The 22,800-nt window shown below is 43.6% G+C and overlaps 1 protein-coding gene across 2 annotated transcripts in view; it reads left to right on the top strand.

The window, feature by feature from the left end:
* ARFGEF3 (ARFGEF family member 3) overlaps window positions 1–22,800 on the top strand; it is a 174,178-nt gene that overhangs the window by 99,340 nt on the left and 52,038 nt on the right. For both annotated transcript variants that reach the window (XM_003926873.4, XM_010337561.3), the window contains 8 exons: window positions 108–220; window positions 1,275–2,185; window positions 10,183–10,349; window positions 11,772–11,937; window positions 17,963–18,070; window positions 18,400–18,615; window positions 18,769–18,879; window positions 21,577–21,727. In XM_003926873.4, coding sequence (XP_003926922.4) covers window positions 108–220; window positions 1,275–2,185; window positions 10,183–10,349; window positions 11,772–11,937; window positions 17,963–18,070; window positions 18,400–18,615; window positions 18,769–18,879; window positions 21,577–21,727 — 1,943 coding nt within the window. The remainder of the gene's footprint in view (window positions 1–107; window positions 221–1,274; window positions 2,186–10,182; window positions 10,350–11,771; window positions 11,938–17,962; window positions 18,071–18,399; window positions 18,616–18,768; window positions 18,880–21,576; window positions 21,728–22,800) is intronic.

Below are 22,800 nucleotides of genomic sequence, written 5' to 3'. Positions count from 1 at the left end.
TATCACTCAATAGGGAAAGTACATGTTTATTTGATCTTACAGTTTAAAAACCCTGTGCTTTTTTGTGATATTCACTTTTCTGTTACTCTTTTACCATTTTCTTAAAGATTCTCGGGAGCCCACAGCGTCTCTGTGACTTGGCAGGACCCAGCTCCACTGAACCAGAATCCAGAAAAAGATCAATTTCAAAAAGAAAGTCTCATCTGGATCTCCTCAAACTGTATGATACTTATCCTTTTAGGTCTTTTTAGAGGCTGCTTTTCTGAAGATTTTTAACCTTGCTTGCAAATCCCTGAAGTTTTAAAAAAATTCTACATTATATGAAAAGTATCTATTTAATAATTCACCCACAAGCTACATGAGAAGACTTAATTTATTATAATCATGCAACTTGTCATATTTTCATATTGACTTAAAATCAAAGTGAAATGTATCAATTGAAATGTATAATAATTATATCATTGGGATTATTTTAGAGAAGAACTTTTGACTTAAATACTGTAGCTATAGGATTTCTTCATATGTAGCTTCCCCCTAGAAGACTGAATATTATAGGACTTGTAATAGTTGTATTCACATGCATCTGCTCAGGAATATGTTTATAGAGGAAGGCCTACATTATCATATAAGTGTTATAACTATTTTCTATTTGAATCACAGCATAATACAGAAGTGAGATTGTTCAGGAAGATTATAAATGCTCATCAGGAGCTTCTGTTTGTACCCAAATAAACCAGCAAGCCAAAAGGGAGTATGATTCAATGCAGACCACTTATTTTCTTTTTTTTTTTTTTATTTTGGGATGGAGTCTTGCACTGTTGCCCAGGCTGGAGTGCAGTGGCACGATCTCAGCTCACTGCAGCCGCCACCTTCTGGGTTCAAACGATTCTCCTGCCTCAGATTCCTGAGTACCTGGGGTAACAGACATATACCACCACAGCTGGCTAATTTTTTGTGTTTTTAGTAGAGACGTGATTTCACCATGTTGGCCAGGCTCCTGACCTCAAGTGATTCACCCACCTCAACCTCCCAAAGTGCTGGGATTACAGGCGTGAGCCACTGTGCCTGGCCAATCCAGGCCACTTTATCTGATTTTCCTCTGGCCACCTGAGCATGTTTGTTTTCTTTATCACCCCGACCATTTCGTTTTATGCAAATCAGACTGTCTGTTTTGAATACTCTGCTATTTGCCAGGCTAACAGCTCTTGTTCCTTTCAGAGACATTTTCTACATTTTACGCATTTGTGCCACTTTCTCTTTTGAACACCGCTTAGCATCATGGATGGCATGACCGAAGCATGCATCAAAGGTGGCATCGAAGCTTGCTATGCGGCCGTGTCCTGTGTCTGCACCTTGCTAGGTGCCCTGGACGAGCTCAGCCAGGGGAAGGGCTTGAGCGAAGATCAGGTACACCTGCTGCTTCTGCGCCTTGAGGAGCTGAAGGATGGGGCTGAGTGGAGCCGAGATTCCATGGAGATCAATGAGGCCGACTTCCGCTGGCAGCGGCGAGTGCTGTCCTCAGAACACACGCCATGGGAGTCAGGGAACGAGAGGAGCCTTGACATCAGCATCAGTGTCACCACAGACACAGGCCAGACCACGCTTGAGGGAGAGTTGGGTCAGACCACACCCGAGGACCACTCGGGAAACCACAAGAACAGTCTCAAGTCGCCAGCCATCCCAGAGGGCAAGGAGACACTGAGCAAAGTATTGGAACCAGAGGCAGTAGACCAGCCAGATGTGGTACAGAGAAGCCACACGGTCCCTTACCCTGACATAACTAACTTCCTGTCAGTAGACTGCAGGACAAGGTCCTACGGATCTAGGTATAGTGAGAGCAATTTTAGCGTTGATGACCAAGACCTTTCTAGGACAGAGTTTGATTCCTGTGATCAGTACTCAATGGCAGCAGAAAAGGACTCGGGCAGGTCTGACGTGTCGGACATAGGGTCGGATAACTGTTCACTCGCTGATGAAGAGCAGACCCCCCGGGACTGCCTGGGCCACCGGTCCCTGAGAACTGCTGCCCTGTCTCTAAAACTGCTAAAGAACCAGGAGGCGGATCAGCACAGCACCAGGCTGTTCATACAGTCCCTGGAAGGCCTCCTTCCTCGGCTTCTGGCTCTCTCCAGTGTAGAGGAGGTGGACACCGCTCTGCAGAACTTTGCCTCCACTTTCTGCTCAGGTTTGTCAACAATTCTGTGCTGTGTAGTCAACAAGATTATTCAGAGCAGTTTGCCTTAATGGGCAATTACTGTCACGCTTATAGTTTGAAGTGCTCAAAGCATATTAATGAATCTTTGGGTTTCCCCAGTTTAAAGAGGGCAAAGAAATCTAAGACCTGTTGGTGGTGGTTTATCTGACTTCTACAGCAGTCAATGGCTGAAATATACTATGAGACTGATAAATGTACAGGATGAAAAGTAAAGAATGAGAAGTAGCTGCATTCTGGGAGGGTGCTACTGATTGAAACAAGATGACAATCTGTAATTCTTAAAACACTGAATTCTCAGTATGCTTCTATGTCTTGGTGTCTGAAATTCATAGAGCAGTGTAGTGTTGGCATATCAAAATGTAAACTATTTTTTTAATTGCATTTTAGGTTTTGGGGGTACATATAAAGAACATGCAAGATTGTTGCATAGGTACACACATGGCAGTGTGATTTGCTGCTTTCCTCCCTGTCACCTGTATCTGGCATTTCTCTCCATGCTATCTCTCCCCACCTCCCCACCCCCGACTGTCCTTCCAAAGTGCTGGGATTGTCCTTCCTCTGTTTCCCCATGACAGACCCCAGTGTGTGATGCTCCCCTCCCTGTGCCCAAGTGTTCTCATTGTTCAACACCCACCTATGAGTGAGAACATGCAGTGTTTGATTTTCTGTTCTTGTGTCAGTTTGCTGAGAATGATGTTTTCCAGGTTCATCCATGTCCCTACAAAGGACATGAACTCATCGTTTTTTATGGCCGCATAGTATTCCATGGTGTATAATGTAAACTGTTTTGAATGTCGTCTTGGATCAATTGCACACCGAGTCCTCCCAATATATTTGAATTCTACTGAATATTCGAACAATGTGTGATAGTTCAGTATAGCTTGGTAACATGGCATTCTCCTGTCTCAGATCCTTCTGTCTGTTGAATTTTGACTCAGACCATAATTAAACAGTGGTGCTGGGGGGAATAGCGGCCAACTCACACCAGAGAATCATGTTGGTATTATTGAGGGACAGAAGAGAATCGCCTAGGCTTTCGGTGGAGGAAGCAGATAAGGAACACAGAGAAGTAGTAGCATTTCACATAGTGAATAATTATTTTTAAGATAGTTTTCTTGAAAGATAATACAGAAAGAAAAATTAATGGATATGTAAAATTTATGGCAGTAATAAATGTTCATGTGATACCAGGGAGGTCATCTGTGACTGCCCTCAAATACAAGGGTCTCTTGACCCCAGAATACTGAGGCGAATGGATCTCCCTAGGCCTATGCTCAGATCCAAAGGGCTGACCTTGAGAACTGACCCAGAACTGCTTAAAAAACCATGATCACCACTTGCTCTTCCACCACTGAACCTGGAACATGTGTTTGTCGTTGTGCTTGCTGCATTTATCACAGTCATTTGTCAATGCATCCACTGTCCCTTCCTCCCTCCCCTCTCTACACTCCTCTTTGAGAGCTGAGACCTTGTCTCGCTTCCTTTTTATTTCCTAACAAGGAAAACTTCATACACACACATGAAAAAATTGTAGCCCAGTTACTAGAACTTGGTTAGAAGCTGACTGACGTGTAGCTTAATGAGTATCTTTAAGAAACTGACCAAATTGTCCTTTTTCAAGAGGACAAGAAAAAAACACTTGAATCTGAGTATATCTAAGGAGGAACATTTATTCATACGAGAATGGTCTAAAGTTGTAGCAAGCACCAAAGGAGACATAGAATTTTTACTCCAGAAGTGTTCACATGACCTAGAAACGGGTGTAAAAAGACATGATTTCTCAGCTCTCCTTTTATTTTCTAATTCCTATTTGTACACTGATTTTTAAGGCTACCTAACATAATTTCTTTCCTCAATATTTTTTCTTTTGGAGTTAAATGTAAAAACTGAATTTTGGATTTTTTATTTGTGTGTGAAACAAAATTCATGTTTCATTGGAAGACTAGGAAAATCTTCTTAAAAAAATTATATTTCTCCCTAGTATCTTTTATACCATTGTCTTTAAATTTCACATTCTCTGATTGAACATTCTAGGGCTGTGTTTTTTGTATGGTTGTGTCTGTCTCTCTTTTTGTCTGAGATCTCCCTTTCACGCCCTCCCTTTCTCTCTCTCTCTCTCTCTCTCTCACACACACACACACACACACACACACACACACACAGATACCCCTACCCAAATCTTCCTTCAAGCAGCATTTATAGAGAAGCTGAATTGTGCTATATGCTAAGGTCCCAAAAGATGTACAGTTTATTCTCAATCAATATTTATTGATTGTAAATTCATGAAGCTATTCTTTGGTCTTTTTTTTTTTTTTTTTTTTTTTTTTTTTTGTCACAGGGTCTGACTATTGTTCAGGCTGAAGTGCAGTGGCTCAGCCTCCCAAGTAGCTGAGACTATAGGCACACACCACCACACCCAGCTAATTCTTTTTCTTTTGTAAATATGGGGTCTTTGCCAGGCACAGTGGCCCACTCACACCTGCAGTTTCAGCACTTTAGGAGGCTGAGGCGGGTGGATTGTTTGAGCTCAGGAGTTGGAGACCAGCCTAGGCAACATAGTGAGAACCTATCTCTACAAAACATACAAAAATTAGCCAGGCATGGTGGTGCATGTGTTGTCCCATCCACCTAGGAGGCTGCAGTGGGAGGATCACTTGGGCCTGAGAGGTTGAGGCTGCAGCTAGCTGTGTTTGCACCACTGCCCTTCAGCCTGGGCAGCAGAGCAAGACTCTGTCAAAGAAAGAAAAAAGGGGAGAAAGGAAGGAAGGGAGGGAGGGAGAGGAAGAGAGGAGAGGGGAGGGAAAGAGATGGCAGGGGAGAAAGAGAGAGAGAGGGAGGAAGAAGAGCTGTGACCATGGGTAGGTTACTGACCCTCTCCCTGCATCACATAACCTACCTGTAATGTAAGTATGTTAAACAGTGATACTTACTTTATTCTGCAAATGAAATGCAATAGTACAGTAGGGGAAAGGTGAGGATTCATCCAAAATCTGCTATATTGTCGGTGACTGAGCAAGCCAACAGAAAGATTCCAGTCAGAGTGGGCCATCTAAATCAGTGATGTTGTGGGAAGAACACTGGAGTGGGGTGAATTGACTCCGAGTGTTACTATAGGAGCCCCAGAGGCAGAATGGAGGGAATGATGGATGGCTTGGTTGTCAAGACTCTAAAAGGACCTGGCATTGGAGGAGTTGGCCATCTAGAGGCTGAAGTGGTACAGGGTAATGGCAGGAGGGGCAGGAGGCAATGGGGTGAAGAGGAGGCCACAGACTCCATGCCAGGCTGGCGAGTGAATGTGACTGTGTCTGGCATATCATGGAGGAAAGTTTCAAGGATGGGTGGAAGATCTGGCCAGATGACAGGAGCCTCAAAGGATAAGAGTCTTTGCTCGCTTTAATAAATGAAAGAAGCGAAGTATTCTGGAAGCAGGGATGGAGAATAAGTAGTCTAACAGAATCCTCGGCCAACACCTGGCATTGTGGAATATAAAACTTAGAGAATACAATACTATAAAAACCATACAAAATCTCATTCCTGTAATCCCAGCACTTTGGGAGGCCAGAGTGGGAGGACATAGTGGGCAACATGGTAAGACCATGTCTCTACCAAAAAAAAGACAACACAAAATCATCATACCACCTAAAAGCTGACTCTGGAATATCCTGGCATCTTTTCTTGCAGTCATTTTTCATCATATGAATGTGCTTATTTACATGTATCTATAATAAAAATACTAGCTAATCTAACATGGCACTTCCTATATGCCCTGCATTGTCTTAAGAGTTTTACAGATATTAATTCATTTAATACACATAACCCCATAAAGTACATAGTATTATTATCCTCATTTTATAGATGAGAAAACTGAGACAGAGGTTAAGTAGTAAGTAGTAAGTCATCCAAGTATGTACATAGCTAGGAAGAGGTGATACCAGGCAATGAATCTGGCTCCAGAAAGCACACTCATTACACTGCACGGTACCAGGATGGGGAGAATAAATACATCATGTCTAATTTTGTAACTTACTTTCTACTTAATATTTTGTTGCCATGTTTCTCCTGTCTTTAAGTATTCTTTGCAAATATGACTTAGGATGCCTGTGTGATACCCATTCCTGCTAACTACAGTGTACTCAGTTTCTCCCTCTGGTGGATCTTTAAGCTCTTCTTCACATGCTTCTCTTAGAGGATTTGTAATTATTTAGGAATTGCTGTTGAAGAACACAAAAACCTCTGGAGTTGATTAGCTCTGGTTAAAAAAACAAAAACAAAAACAAAACAAAAAAAACCCATGCTGGCTGAAAAACTGTAACCCAGCAAATGTACGAGTTTTCAAAGTCCTGAGAGACTGAAAGATACCAATGGATAACTGGCATCTCATTGGCTCCTGGGAACCTACACTAAAGGATTAGAAACTCAGGCAGAGATTTATATATAGAAACATACACATTTTACTTAACAGCAAAAACTATTAGAAATAACTGCCAAAAATAAGGGAAAGGTTAAATGAGTTCTGGTATATCCATTTATTATATTAGATAGCCATTTATTTATTAATGAGATGGAGTCTCTGTCACCCAGGCTGGAGTGCAATGGAGAGATGGCAAGGCTCACCGCAACCTCCACCTCCTGGGTTCAGGCGACTCTCCTGCCTCAGCCTCCTGAGTAGCTGGGATAACAGGCGTGCACCACCACACCTGGCTAATTTTTGTATTTTTAGTAGAGATGGTGTTTACGGGGTTTCACCGTGTTGGCCAGGCTGGTCTTGAACTTCTGACCTCAGGTGATCCACCCACCTCAGCCTCCCAAAGTGCTGGGATTACAGGTGTGAGCCACTACACCCAGCCTAAATAGCCACTTAAAATTATCTTTTCCAATAATGTTTGATGATAGGAAAAATTATCATAATGTAATTTTGAAAAGAAGGATTTAAAATTCATATTAAAATGTTAATATTACTTATCTCAGCATGATGTTCTTATAGATTATTTTCTTCTTTGTGCCTTTTCCCAAATCTCTAATTTCTTGCAACTTCCATCAGAAGATAAAGCAGTAATGTTATGTAAAAATTAGAGCCATAGACTTAAATAAATCTGTGACTAAGCAAAGTTGTGTAATCTTATCACGAAGGTTTAGGAAGTTGATAATGACCAGTGTTGCTGAGAGTGGGTGTGAGAGTATTTTGTGCATAGTTGCTAGGTGGAAAAATTGGTGTAAATCTATCTGGAACATAGTTTGGCTATATCTATTAAATTTAATATACTTATTCTGCTTTTAGTACACTTCTGCAAGTGTACTAAAAGCAGAATAAATAAAAGTATATTTTCATTTAGTCATGTCAGTTTTTGTCATACTTGAAACAACATAAATGTCCGCCAATAGAGCATTAAAATCAGATAAATAAGCCCCATAACTATGCAGTGGCATATGCACAGTCATTAAAAAAGAATGAAACACTAGAGATTACCAGCAGCCGTAAGAAGACAAGAGACAAGGGAAGGGAAGAGTTCCCCCCTACAACAGTTTGCAAGGGTGTGGCCCTGATGATACTGGTTTCAGATTTCCAGCTTCCAGAGCTATGTGAGAATACATTTCTGTTATTTTAAGTCACCAGGTTTTTGGTAATTTATTATAGCAGCCCGGTTGAAAATAATTAGATTAAGGAAATGCAGCGTGAAATCACAATGAGGTATCTTACCTACCTATTGGAATGGCTAAAACAAAAAACAGTAACAACACCAAATAAGAGTGAGGATGTGGAGAAACTGAACGGCTCATACATTGCTGGTGAAAGTGTTAAAGGGTACAGCTCTTCTGGAAAATGTTTTGGCAATGTCTTTAAAAACAAAAAAAAACAAAAAAAAACAAAAAAACAAAAAGAATGAAGCACACCCGTGTCAATATCAAGACACATCTAACACATATTTTTAGAAAACATCAAGTTATAGTCCAGCATATGTAGTGTGATCTCACTTGGTGATATTTTCAAACACACGAGGAAGTGAGCCTTGCTGTTAGAGGTGTCATTGGGCCTTGGGGAGAAGTAGGGACTATTGTTCTTATTTTTTATACTCTTCAGTATTATTCAATGTTCTAAATTAATGTTCATCCAAAAAAGATGTACCAAATTTTCTTAGACATGGAAGGGACTTTTAGAGGTCACTCATGCTAATCTTGTAGCTAATCTTTCCCTGGTAAGCAGTCAAGTCGGTGATCCATGCTCCTGTTTCCACAGTAAAGCACATCTTCATTATAAAGGGAGAGAATGAACTTTAGTTAATGAACACTGGGCAATACAAAGAGTCAGAATATGTTAAAGGTCGTAGTTCTTAGAGTTTGTTACTCTAAATTGGATAACACATCAATGAGGCCAATCAGAAGGATGAATGGAAAATAGAGCATCTATTAGAGAGGTACAGGATATGGCGAGATCTTTTCTAGACATTAGAAGCAAGTATAGCATGGCTAATGCAAAAACCTGAAGTGTAGGCCCAAAAGACCTTTGCTGACTTTGAGTCATGTAACTCTGGGCAAATTACTGTCTCTGGGGTATCTTTCTTACAGATCAGAAAATGATGTATGAGAAGAGATTGGTTCTAGGTAATAGAAAGCATTTAATAAATTATTCTTATCATGTTTCCGTTATCCATATCACCAGTGAACTATTGCAAGAAAATGGCTGTTTTCTTTGAGTTGACAAAATAAACCTTTGTTTTGGTCACAAATTTGTCAGCTCTTTGGAATTTAAGAAATTAATCTGCATGCAGACTTAGGGTGGTACCAACAGGTGAGACTCGTAACAAGTCCAACAAATGCTTTCCTCTTGGGCATCGCCAACAGCAGTGCCTGCCAGGGCTTCGTTACTTCTCTGCAGGTGATTTTGGTCTCCATGTCAACACTCACATTAGCTGCCTTTTTCACTTTCAGCATCTGAGCAGGTGCTTGGTTTTCCAAAACATCCCAAGGTAAATAGTGTTGGTTCCAACATTTTTAAAGGAATTACTGCTGATGTCTAAACTGCAAGCCTTTCACAGATTCATTTTTACTTTCTTGTTGATAGACTCAATTGTACCTTTCATCTATGATCCAAGATAGTTAAACACCCAACCCTGAATGCTGCTTTCTGTTTTACCATGGAAGGAGACTGGTCTTGGGCCCTATGTCTCTTCCAGATAACTGGTATCAGCCCCACCAGGACCTTGAGAGTGCCGGCAGTTCCCATGGACCATGAGGGCTGGGGTACACTGCTCATGTCCTAACCAAAGATGTGGTTTTCAGATCTCACTCACAGTCTGACCTTCCTTTTAAAATGCACCCTAGTCCATGATCACAAAGTGCTCTTGGTGGGAAACCTCTTGAGGCAGCTTCAGAATTTCAACCGTTTTGAATTTCCTCTGCCTTGTCTTATAACCTTTGAGTGTCTAAGGTGGTTTTATGGGAATAACATATATGCTTACTCCCACCAAGAAGTGTTTACACTGTCCTCAAATATGGCAAAGATCTTGAATTATTTTCAACTTTGAAAGCTTTCTCTGGTCCACATCTTCTTACTTACATATCCATTAAAATTCATAGGGATGGCTGAGCATGGCAGGTCATGCCTGTAATCCCAGCACTTGAGGAGGCCAAGGCAGGTGGATCACGAGGTCAGTACTTCAAGACCAGCCTGGCCAACATGGTGAAACCCCGTCTCTGCTAAAAATGCAAAAATTAGCCAGGCATGGTGGCACACAACCATAATCCCAGGTAATTGTTGCTTGAACCCGGGAATTGGAGGTTGCAGTGAGCCAAAATTGGGCCATTGCACTCCAGCCCGGGCAACAGTGCAAGACTCCGTCTCAAACAAATAAAAAAGCAATGTCCTGTATGATGCAGTATCTATTATGCTGGGTTTGCAGCTCTCTGGAAGCCAGTCTTGCCAAGCACACTGTTCACATCCCCAAAAGTCTCTTGGTTCTCTCCCTTAGGCATGATGCACTCTCCTGGCTTTGACGCAAACAGCAGCCTCAGCTTCCAGATGCTGATGAACGCGGACAGCCTCTACGCAGCTGCACACTACGCCCTGCTCCTCAACCTGAAGCTCTCCCATGGCGACTACTACAGGAAGCGGCCGACCCTGTCGCCAGGCGTGATGGTGAGTGTGCCACCCCTCGTTGGACTGGCCGAAGGCAGGCTGTGGTCTTGTGGTGTACCGCCTAGTGACAGTGCCTGAGTGGGATAGCAGAGTGTGTTTTGTTCCACACTGCTCTAGGCTGAGGGTAATGCCAGTGGGACTTCAGGAGGTGGAAGGAGATGACACATATATAAGGGCATAGATATACAGTTGCCCAGCACCGGGAGTGTAGAGCTACTCACTGGGCTCCAGTGAAGAGCATGTGGACATGAGGTCCTGGAAATGGTTGTCTAGGAACAACCTAGTAGTTTCATCCAGTAACATTATTAAACACGTGTGTATAAAGCATGTTCAAAACCACATCATTGACATGTTAAGGCAGATCAGAAGGTATGCAGGGAATTTGCTAAAAATGAGTTGTGCTTTTGTTGTTGTTGTTGTTGAAACAGTCTTGCTTTGTTGTCTAGGCTGGAGTGTAGTGGGATGATCACGGCATGGCTCACTGCAACCTCAAACTCCTGGGCTCAAGTGGTCCTCCCACCTCAGCTCCCAAGTAGCTGGGACTACAGGGGTGCACCACCATGCCTGGCTAATTTTTTTTTTTTTTTTATAAAGACAGGGTCTTACTATGTTGTCCAGGCTGGCCTTGAACTCCTCGGCTCAAGCAGTTCTCCCACTTTGCCCTCCCAAAGTGCTGGGATTACAGGCATGAGCCACCATGGCTGGCTGAAGGTGTGCACTTATAAAAACCCTTTACCATATTCCAGTATGTTCCCAGACCTGTTGACCCAGAACTAAGCTCACTGGCTATTGTTCACAAGCACCTTCTATAAGGAGTGCAGTGAGAATGTTGATTGTCCTGTGGTTAGTTTTCTGTCCCTTGTGCCTGTGATGGAGCAAGCCACTCCATGGTGTACCCTATTAACAGTTCCTGAGCCTAAATCCATGGATCTACGTGAAGGAAATCCACAATCATTTGTTTGCTTGAGAAATTGTAAATTCCCAAAGGTAAGTGATTACTTCATGAGCATAAGTGAAATATCTCTTGAAACGTGCACTTCCTGCAGAAATGCGTTCCATCTCTGCTGCTGGGACTTTTAGAAAAGGAAGTTCTGTTACTCTGTTAAAGACGTCTGTGCAGTTGGCAGCTGCAAACCCTTCCACACATCCAAGAGTAAGAATGTAAAATGCGGTCTCTCTAATCCCTCTGCAAGGTATCTGTCAAAAGGCGTCATCAGTGAAGGGAATGTCATCAGTGAAGGGAACCTCAGCACATTTGGGAATTCTCCATCTCTGCCTCTCCCCACTTGCCAGCCCCTTAGCCAATACACAAGCCTTGGTTTAGTTCGGGGCTCTGTGACGTGAAGAGGCAGCAGAGGCACGTAGGAGCCTGTTCGTGAGCGGGGTGTTATGTGGTCACCTTCTCATGTGATCTCTCTGTAGAAGGAGTTCATGAAGCAGGTGCAGTCCAGCGGTGTGCTGATGGTCTTCTCCCCGGCCTGGATTGAGGAGCTCTACCATCAGGTGCTCGACAGGAACATGCTTGGAGAGGCTGGCTACTGGGGCAGCCCGGAAGATAACAGCCTTCCCCTCATCACAATGCTGACCGGTCAGTGGTTCCTCGCAAAGCCTTGGGGCACGTGGTAGGGTGGAATGGCTTACATTTTAAAGCCTCTTTCAGAAAAGCAATGGTGTTTGGAGCAGACTTTGAAACACCTCCTAGCTTCCCTGGCAATTAGTGACAGTTCCAGGGAAGTGTCATGAGTTCACTTCACAGGAGTTTTCTGTCCCTTTTCCATGTGGGAGTCTGTAGGGCTCACTGTGCCCCATTAGATGAGGACTAACTTAGTACCTTTGTTGGTGTGAAAGTATAGGCCACGTGGATAGGATGTGTAGGCCCAGGATTATTCCTGGTAGCTCTCTCATGCTAATCGAAATCCGTATCATTCCATGTTCTTGAGATTTACCAGTAAATGTAAAATGGCTGATTTTAAAGTTGGCTTCCTGGCTGAGTGCAGTGGTTCAGTCCTGTAATCCCAGCACTTTGGGAGGTGGAGGTGGGCTGATCACCTGAGGTCAGGCGTTCAAGACCAGCCTGGCCAACATGACAAAACTCCATCTTTACTAAAAATACAAAAATCAGCTGGGCCTGGTGGCAGGCACCTGTAATCCCAGCTACTCAGGAGGCTGAGGCTGGAGAATCACTTGAACCTGGGAGGTGGAGGTTGTACCATTGCACTCCAGCTTGGGTGCCAGGAGCAAGACCCTGTCTCAGAACAAAAGTTGGTTTCCTTCTGTTTTCTATCCATATCAGAGGCCATCCCTTCCCTTCCCAGCTGTACCAGAATTAAGAATATTGCCAAATACTTACCTGCTCAGCAGCTTGGTCTTCAATGTCCAGAGCTTTTATTTTTTTTTTAAGGAAAATATTATTCAGGAATAAGCACTGCAGTGGAAATACACCCGCCAGAGGAAACTACGTGTGTATTCAGGGAGGTAAAGGGCGACAAAGGTGTTTAAAAGGAAAGTGAGGATTTCATTTTCACATAATGATCCTTGAGTAAAGAATCAGTAACAAGGGCGGCACCAGTTTAAACTGGACAGGCAAGCGGGTGCTGCGAAGATGTCCTCACGGGAGTATTATTTTGTATAAGGTTGCAATGGCTTGTGAGCAAGTTGGTGCTTTTGTGTAGCCTCATGTGATGGTTCTCTCTATGTATAGTTTCAGCTATTACTTTATTAAAGGGGTATATGTGCAGATTTGCTACCTGGGTATATTACATGATGCTAAGGCTCGGGGTGAATTGATCCCATCACCGATACTGATATAGTAGCCAACAGTTTTCAACACTGTCCCCTCCCTCCCTCCGTCTCCTTCCTTGCAGTCCCAGTGTCTGTTGTTACCATCTTGATGTCCGTGAGTACCCAGTGTTTAGCTCCCCCACCTGTAAGTGAGAACATATGGCATTTGGTTTTCTTTTCTTTTTTTTTTTTTTTTTTTTTTTTTTTTAGATGGCATCTCACTCTGTCGCCCAGGCTGGAGTTCAGTGGTACAATCGTGGCTCACTGCAACCTCTGCCTCCAGGGTTTAAGCAGTTCTGGCTCAGCCTCCAGAGTAACCGGGATTACAGGTGCCTGCTGCCATGCCTGGCTAATTTTTTGTATTTTAGTAGAGATGGGGTTTCACCGTATTGCCCAGGCTGGTCTCGAATTCCTGAGCTGAGGCAATCAGCCCACCTTGTCCTCCCAAAGTGTGGGGATTATAGACGTGAGCCAGCAAGCCCAGCTGGCATTTGGTTTGCTGTTCCTGTATTGACTCATGTGGGATAATGGCCTTCAGCTGAGTCCATGTTGCTACACAGGACATGATTTTGGGGTTTTTGTGTGGTTGTGTAGTGTTTCAGGGTGCAGATGGATCGCAGGAACTTTTGAAATCCTATTGAACAATTAGAAATGTCACATGAGAGTGTAGAGAGCAGTATGCCTTATTGTCGTGGAGCAACATGTTTTGGCAAAACCAGCTTTTCATGGCTTCTTGTGGCTTGGCCATAGTGCCGAAGATTGGGGAGAGAGCGAAAGTTTAGTCTGGTCATCACTTGCCTAAATAAGTTAGAGCTCCAGGCTTGTCTGGGTTTTGGTTTTTTGTTTGGTTGTTTTTTTTGGTTTTGTTTTTTTGCTTTGTTGTTGTTGTTGTTGTTTGGTTGTTTTTTTGAGTCTGGCTCTGTGGCCCAGGCTGGAGTGCGGTGGCACCATCTCGGCTCATGCAAACTCCACCTCCTGGGTTTGAGTGATTCTCCTGCCTCAGCTTCCTGAGTAGCTGGGATTACAGGTGCCCACCACCATGCCCAGCTAATTTTTGTATTTTGAGTAGAGACAGGGTTTTACCATGTTGGCCAGGCTGGTCTCGACTCCTGACCTCAAGGGATCTGCCCGCCTTGAGCTCCCAAAGTGCTGAGATTACAGGCGTGAGCTGCACACCTACCCTCCCCAGACTGGCTTCTGATCTCAGTTATTCTCTCCTGGCTCCAGCGGAAGGAGGTGCAGAGCATGGCCCTCCCTCTCTGGAGTGTCTGTATGTATCTTCACCCAGCTTGGCATGGCTCTGTGCCCAACAGGAACAGCACTGGGCTTGGCAGGACAGTCCAGCTGGGATGCAGAATCTGTTGTCCAAAGGGCATGTTACCATGTTACATTGCCCATGGTTGGCACTGGGGGTTCTTACAAGGTATCAGAGTAAACTACTGGCAGGTGGAACCCAGCCATGTGGAATTGGGGGTGAGGCACTATTTAGGAATCAGGTAGAAGGTCAGGACATGCAGTGAGGTCTGTCCACAGGTGGCAGAGTCCTGGTCATTTGGAGTCTTGCTTCAAGAACTAGGATGGAATTGGGAGAAGTAAGATTGGGTCTCAAACCTTGGGGATCAGGATCACTGGAGAGGTGATCAATTTGTATTTTGTTAATCATGGTAGCATTTACATCCATTTAAAAAATAAACATTCAGGCCAGGCACAGTGGCTCACGCCTATAATCCCAGAACTTTGGGAGGCCAAGGCGGGTGGATCACTTGAGGTCAGGAGTTTGAGACCAGCCTGATCAACAAGGTGAAACTCCATCTCTACAAAAAAAATAACAAAAATTAGCCGAGCAAGGCAGACATCTGTAGTCCCAGTTACTTGGAAGGCTGAGGCGGGAGAATCCCTTGAACCTGGGAGGCAGAGGTTGTACTGAGCTGAGATCACATCACCTGCACTCCAGCCTGAGTGACAGAGTGAGACCCTGTCTTAAAAAAAAAAAAAAAAAAAGAAGAGGAAGAAAGAAAAACATAATCATTCAAATGTGTGAGAGCCATTTATTTAGTTTACCTATAAGCAATGCTTGGTTTCCCTCTGTTTTCCCAAACTGCTTTCAGTAGGGATGGAAGTTACTGCCCAGAGCTTGTAAGTCTGAGAATTTGGATGAGGATCCTAAACATTCCAGCTTTAATTTGCAAATACCATAGTTTCTCTGTGCCGAAAGTAATCTGTGTGACTCTCTTGCCCAGATCTTAATAAAAGGAGTCATTCAGTAGATGTAAAAGGAGTAAGTAACAGACAATTCACAGTTCCCATATTCATCAGTCATCACTGTTAATTAGCCGTCATTGTTATTAATGGAACAATAAGCTCAATTGCTATGTCCATATGAAAGTTATTTAACTTTAATGATAGAAAAGGGCTTTTCCTAAGAATTTAACAAAATAAGGGTCTGTGATTCTTTGTGATTCTGAATTCCAGGTATGAAGTGGCAATGAATCAGAACAGCAGTTAACCTAGAGTTTGGAGACTTCTGTCTGATCTTTTCATTACGTATGAGGAGAAGCATTGCCAGCAATCTCATGATCAATCGTGTACTAACTGTGGCCATTCCTGATGTCATGTCAGAATATTGTATAGAACTGTGGAATTTTAGCACAGAAATAAACTTTACATTACTTGAATTCATCAGACCTTTGCCTCGCACATAGAAAACATTCATTGGTCGGGCACGGTGGCTCACGCCTGTAATCCCAGCACTTTGGGAGGCTGAAGCAGGTGGTTTGAGACCAGCCTGACCAATATGGTGAAACCCCATCTCTACTAAAAATACAAAAATTAGCCAGGCGTAGTGGCGCATGCCTGTAATCCCAGCTACTCAGGAGGCTGAGTCAGGAGAATCTCTTGAACCTGGGAGGCAGAAATTGCAGTGAATCACGATCGTGCCACTGTACTCCAGCCTGGGCAACAGAGCGAGACCCCATCTCAGAAAAAAGGAAAAAAAGAAAACATTCATTATACTTTGATAAATGAAAATTTCTGGCAAATGTCATTAGACCATTTGACCAGATGTCAAATTAATTTCAGAGAAAGTCTGTTTTCACCTTAGCAGCCATATAGATTTCTTCCCTGTTTTTGGTTCTGATAGTTGCTGAGAAGTGTCCAGGTTTTTTGTAATTTCTGTAAGAAACAAAGATGCAGTGATATAATTTTCATATACCATGCAGAATTCTCATTCTCTTAGGGTGATAGTAAAGTCCTAAACTCAAGACTTTATAAATACTAATAAATACAGGCAGTGGCTCACGCCTGTAATTCCAGCACTTTGGAAGGCAGAGGCGGGACAGCTTGGCCATCATGGTGAAACCCTGTCTCTAATAAAAATACAAAAATTAGCTAGGTGTGGTGGCATATGCCTATAATCCCAGCTATTCAGGAGGCTGAGGCACGAGAATCAATTGAACCCAGGAGGGGTAAGTTGGAGTGAGCTGAGATTGCACTGCTGCACTCCAGCCTGAGCAACAGAGCAAGACTCTGTCACACACACACACACACACACACACACACACACACAACTACCCTCCTTTCCCATCCCTCCCTATGTTGCATTCAGCTACATTAATTGCATCCAAGTACATATGTTACTCCATAGTCACTTTTCCAGGGGTTACTTCCTTTATACCGAGGACCTTGAGGCCCTGGAGAGCCTGGCCCAGGGCTACAAGGCTACTTAATTCAGAGCCAAGATGAAAGCTCAGCCTTGTTAGCCCCACTCCAGTCCTTTCCTTGCCATGTTAAAGAGTGGTTCGTTGAGCTAATTCTGTAGAAGAGAATTTGTTTCAACAAAAACTTCAACAGGTTAATTGAGGATCCAGTATGGAGCTGGAATCATGTAGAGAGGCCTGGGTGGAAGTCAGAAGACATGAATACTAATTCTTTCCATCATCAGCCTCATGGCCTTGAGCCATTTACCTACTTTAAATACGGTCATGCATTCTTTAGCAAGGACCGGAACATGTTATGAGACATGCATGTTAGGCAATTTTGTCATTTTGTGACCATGATAGAGTCACTTATACACCTAGGCTACAAACCTGCACCACGTGTATTGAATACTGTAAGCAGTGTCATAACACAGTGGCAAGTATTTGTGTATCTAAACATAGAAAAGGTGCAATAAAAATATGCTGTTATAATCTTATGGGACCACTGTCTTATATGCAGTCCATAGGTGACCGAAGCATCATTTTGTGGTGCAGGACTCTTATTTGTTTCTTCCTGTGTGAAATAAAAATAATACTGACCTGCTTACCTAATTTGAATTGCTTTGATGATCAAGTGAAAAAAGGTTATGTGAAAACACTTTGAAAATTATAAGGTATTATTTATTGTACTTTGCAATCTGAGTATGTGATTATCTGACTAAAGAGGCTTATTCTCTTCTTAATTCATATACAGAGGCTCTGAAAGAAAAGTTCACTTCTGGGTAACCTGTACATATTGAATTTGGGAATAATCCATGGTTTTGAATAAAAAGAATGTTTAATATCAAAATATTCTAAATTAATAGATTTTCTAACAGAAATAATAATTTATAATTTACATCTATTTTTAAATAAAAATAGGCAAAAATGTAACAAAAGAATAAATACACCAACAGGAAATAAAGCTAGACTGAGAGAATAAAACAATTTATCATAGTCTCATAAAAGGGTGCTACATGCTTCAAGCATAAAAGATACAAGGGATATTTATTAAAAATGAGTATCGTGGTGGCCGTTTGCTGGCTTTTGACTGGAACATTTTATTTAGGGGGAAACTTCACTCTTTTTCCTTGACAGATATTGATGGCTTAGAGAGCAGTGCCATTGGTGGCCAGCTGATGTCCTCAGCTGCTACAGAGTCTCCTTTCACCCAGAGCAGGAGAATTGATGACTCCACAGTGGCAGGTAATGACTTGGGTCTTGAGTTTATGAACATCCATACACTGCAGGTGTTACCAGCAATTAAATTATTATGTGGTGACTTGAATCAAGATTTTGTCTTGGTTAGAAAAAGTAATTGATGGAAGTTACTTAGCATCATCCAGCTGGTAATACAACATTTATTATTTATAAGAACAAAGCGAAACGTGATCCCATATAATCCATTAAGTTATATTTCCTGTTGTAGAATTGTGTGCTCATTACTGCTCATTTGATGGCAAGAGAGCGCCATGTCATTCATTGCCAGCTCGTTTTTGTCTGTAGAAAGTGACTCACACCCCTCCATGTTGCAGGCGTGGCATTTGCTCGCTATATTCTGGTGGGCTGCTGGAAGAACTTGATAGATACTTTATCAACCCCACTAACTGGTCGAATGGCAGGGAGCTCCAAAGGGCTGGCCTTCATTCTGGGAGCTGAAGGCATCAAAGAGCAGAACCAGAAGGAGCGGGACGCCATCTGCATGAGCCTCGACGGGCTGCGGAAAGCCGCACGGCTGAGCTGCGCACTAGGTACCAGTGGGAGTCGTGTTCCCTGGCTGTGGTCCTGAAGAACTCACTGAGAATGATCTGGCGCTGGTGGGGAAACCTTTTAGAAGGGGTTCTGCCAGGTGAATGGTTACAGGATATACTCAGTCAAGAAGTCATTGTCTGTCTTCTCTAAAGGGGTTGCTGCTAACTGTGCCTCAGCCCTTGCCCAGATGGCAGCTGCCTCCTGTGTCCAAGAAGAAAAAGAAGAGAGGGAGGCCCAAGAACCCAGTGATGCCATTGCACAAGGTAACAACTGGAGAGCCAGAACCCACCTAGTGCCTTAGGTGCAGTATGCACACATCTGCACAGGCCCACACATGCCAGCCAACACTGGTGCCTGTTCTGTGTGTGATGCCCGGTATGTACACATCACTGATCACAAGATCCTGCTGAGCCACAGGCTTGGGTCTCTTCTATGTGGGTGACCTAGGTAAGATCCCCCTGGAGAACAAGAGACATACTGACCCCTGGTGGCAAGCAAAGTGCAGCAGGTGCTGCCAGGAGTCCTTGCAGGCCCACCTGGCCGAACTGTTCACACCTCTGTCATCATCTATTCATGGCTTTGGCTCTTCACACTAGTGCACACTTGAAGACCCTTCAGGTTATAGTGGGGGAAGGCAGATTGGCCAGTTTTCTAAAGGGGAAAATTAAACAGGTGGAGAAAATTAACGAGGGGAAGCTCAGGAAGAGGAGGCTCTTATCAGAAAAGTCTGAGCTTTGTGAACTTGGGAAATGGCTGATTTTTAACGTGTTGAAATCAGTGAGTTGATGAAGCTGATGATTATCTGGATCTAAGGAAAGGGAGTGACCATCCTGACAGCAACAGAAGATACAAGGCAGGCAGCAAACCAAAGGAAAAATGCAAGCTTGGTCCAAATCGTGTAACAACTATCAGATATGCACCGTAGCAAGTCACTGAGTCAGCTGTACATTTTTAGCTGAGAAACACAGCTTAGTTCTGTGTTTCTCAGACTTGAATAAAATTTAGAGACCCATTTGAAAGCAAAATAGTTCTCACAGATCCCGTGTTAAAAAGGAGTCTCACAGTTTTACTTAAGTATTATACAACCATGAACTACGTAAAAATCTTTACATTCACAGTTATTTTTTTAAAAAACCACAAAACCAAGACCATGCTATTCAGATGAAATACAAACAATAGAGGCTGGGCACGGTGGCTCACGCCTGTAATCCCTATACTTTGGGAGGCTGAGGAAAGTGGATGGCTTGAGTGCAGGAGTTCAACCTAGCCTGGGCAACATGGTGAAACCCTGTCTCTACTCAGAATACAAAAATTAGCCAGGCATGGTGGCATGTGCCTGTAGTCCCATCTACTTGGGAGGCTGAGGTGGGAGAATCACCAAGCCTAGGGAGGTCCAGGCTGCAGTGAGCCATAATCATGCTATTTCACTCTAGCCTGAGTGACAGAGTGAGACCTTATCTCAAAAACACAGATCAAAAGGGTAAGTGCAGTGGCTCACACCTGTAATCCTAACACTTTGGGTGGCTGAGGTAGGTAGATTATTTGAGATCAGAAGTTTGAGACGAGCCTGGCCAACATGGTGACTGAAACCCCTCTGCTAAAAAAAAAAAAAAAAAAAAAAAAAAAAAAAAAAAAAAAACACGAAAATTAGCTGGGTATGGTGGCAGGTGCCTGTCATCCCAGCTACTTGAGAGGCTGAGGCAGGAGAATCGCTTGAACCTGGGAGGTGGAGGTTGTAGTGAGCCAAGATGGCGCCACTGTACTCCAGCCTGGGCGACAGAGCGAGACTCCATCTCAAAAACATACATACATACATACATAAAATTAGTATCACATTTATGAGACAAATGATGTTTTGCTAAAAATCACTTTGCTCCTTATGTTGGGAGATGGTTCAGATTCCTTTGAGGTTGACTTGCTGTATTTCTGGGTTCTGAACCATCACTTAATTATCTTACCAGATGCAATGACTTGAAACCTTTATTCAAGTCATTGAATAAAGTCACTGTGGTTTGGCCTTGCCTTAGCATTTTGCATTACTGAAGTCACCTTCTGCATTCTTTCTCATTAAACATCTACAATTGTTTTTAATTTTTTTTTTTTTTTTGAGATGAAGTTTTACAGTTGTTGCCCAAGCTGGAGTGCAATGGTGCAATCTCAGCACACCATAACCTTCACCGCCTGGGTTCAAGGAATTCTTCCACCTTAGCCTCCCGAGTAGCTGGGATTACAGGCATGCGCCACCACGCCCAACTAATTTTATAATTTTAGTAGAGATGGGGTTTCTCCATGTTGCTCAGACTGGTCTCAAGCTCCCCATCTCAGGTGATCCACCCATCTTGGCTTCCCAAAGTGCTGGTATTACAGGCGTGAGCCACCACACCCAGCCTACGATGTTTAAAAGTATTATTCGAAGCTCACAAATACAGACTCAAGGGATAAAATGATATTGGTCACTTGCAGTGATAGAGCAGTCATTCTGGTGCCCAAAAATACATAAATAAGTTGTTTTAGAGATGATCACAATGAAAGCCTAACATTACAACAATCTCAGAGAAGCTTTGCAGAAAGCCAGGAATTCTTCCATTTGACCAATTTTTGGGAAGCGTAACGATCTGGGCCCAGATGGCTTTAGCTGGAATTGGCTCATGAAACCCATCCACACTGCCGTGCCTGGCCCAGAGCCCATGAAAGGGCCTGGAGGAATGGCACCTGCCAGCTCAGGATCCATCCAACTTCTGGAGCCGCAGAGCTGGGGCCACTGGCACGTGGGACCTGCCGGCTGGGCGGTTTGCATGACGGTCCTCAAGGACCTGCTGTGGAGGCGCTTGCTGCCACTGAAGTCCGTCCTTTCCCTTTTGCCCTTGCATGACACACATTCTTTCATCTTCATTCTTTCTCTCTCCCTTTCTGTCTCCCTAACTCAACCTGTTATTTTAATCAATGTCTTTCTGGCACAGTGAAACTAAAAGTGGAGCAGAAACTGGAGCAGATTGGGAAGGTGCAGGGGGTGTGGCTGCACACTGCCCACGTCTTGTGCATGGAAGCCATCCTCAGCGTAGGCCTGGAGATGGGAAGCCACAACCCGGACTGCTGGCCACACGTGTTCAGGTGCATGACGGGCTCCCACCCCCAGCTGGCACCGACCCTGCCTCGGGAAGCCTGGAGCAGGCTTTGGGGGTGGAGAGGGGTAGACTCAAGAGCCTGCCGGCATGTAAAGTGATTCTAACAATTCACAGAGTTTGAGTAAACTTCACATGAGACATGGAAAGAGAAGAGGGAATAAGGAAGGGCCCAACTAAATGTATGTTTTGAGAACAGGGGCCAGAACTGGGTCTGAGGAATTGTGACTTTTCTATTGACATGTTTATGAGAGAGAGATGTGTTGTCCCAAGGAAGAAAAACCAATTAAATAATGGATTGAGATGACTATGTAAGTTAGGTGAATACTGTGCAAATCTAAAACTGGTCATGTTACCACAATATTACATTGCTGTATGTTTAAAGATTTCAGATAGCTTATTTGGATACGGAAAATACAAGATACCTAGTTTTAATTTAGCTAGACCGAGAAACAAAACAAAACAAATAGTACCCCTCTGCCAAAGACAGGCCGAAAATTGAGCTCTAAGCATTGTAGCATCAAAGAGAAAAGAAACTCCCAGTTGTATAGTGCACAGTGCCTGTAAGATGAAACCCAGCAATAGCTCCAGAGCCCAAGTCCTCTTACAATTAAGACTGAAAGTACGTCTCCCCAAGTGTTGCCTCAGGACAGACCCAGCACCGTGGAAGGAGCTCTGCTCATGGAGCAGGGCAGGACTGGCCACGCTGTTCCTTCTGCTTCTCCGCAGCACATGCCCCAGGCTCACTCCAAACCCAGGTCTAGGCAGAGCAGGCTTGGGGCAAGAGTGGCCAAGGCGATGGCCGATGGCCCAGGGCAGCAGCCAGAGCTGGGTTCAGTTTCACGTCTTCAGAGCAAAGATAGCCATGAGTGCTTGTTGAGGAAAATGGTTTTATTATGAAGGCTGCTGAGCTGACGCTCTTTATTGTCCTAACAAGAAAAAGGAAAAAAGAAAAAGGCTTACCTGGTGCCCATGCGGCGGGTTAGGGATCGAAAAATTCCCTGATTCTAGAACATCACAGTGGATTTTCCACAACGCTCTTTACCAGTAAACAGACTTCCT

The sequence above is a fragment of the Saimiri boliviensis genome, chromosome 4 (genome assembly GCF_048565385.1).
Source record: "Saimiri boliviensis isolate mSaiBol1 chromosome 4, mSaiBol1.pri, whole genome shotgun sequence".
Taxonomy (NCBI): domain Eukaryota; kingdom Metazoa; phylum Chordata; class Mammalia; order Primates; family Cebidae; genus Saimiri; species Saimiri boliviensis.
This window is presented reverse-complemented; position numbering and strand designations above follow the sequence as displayed.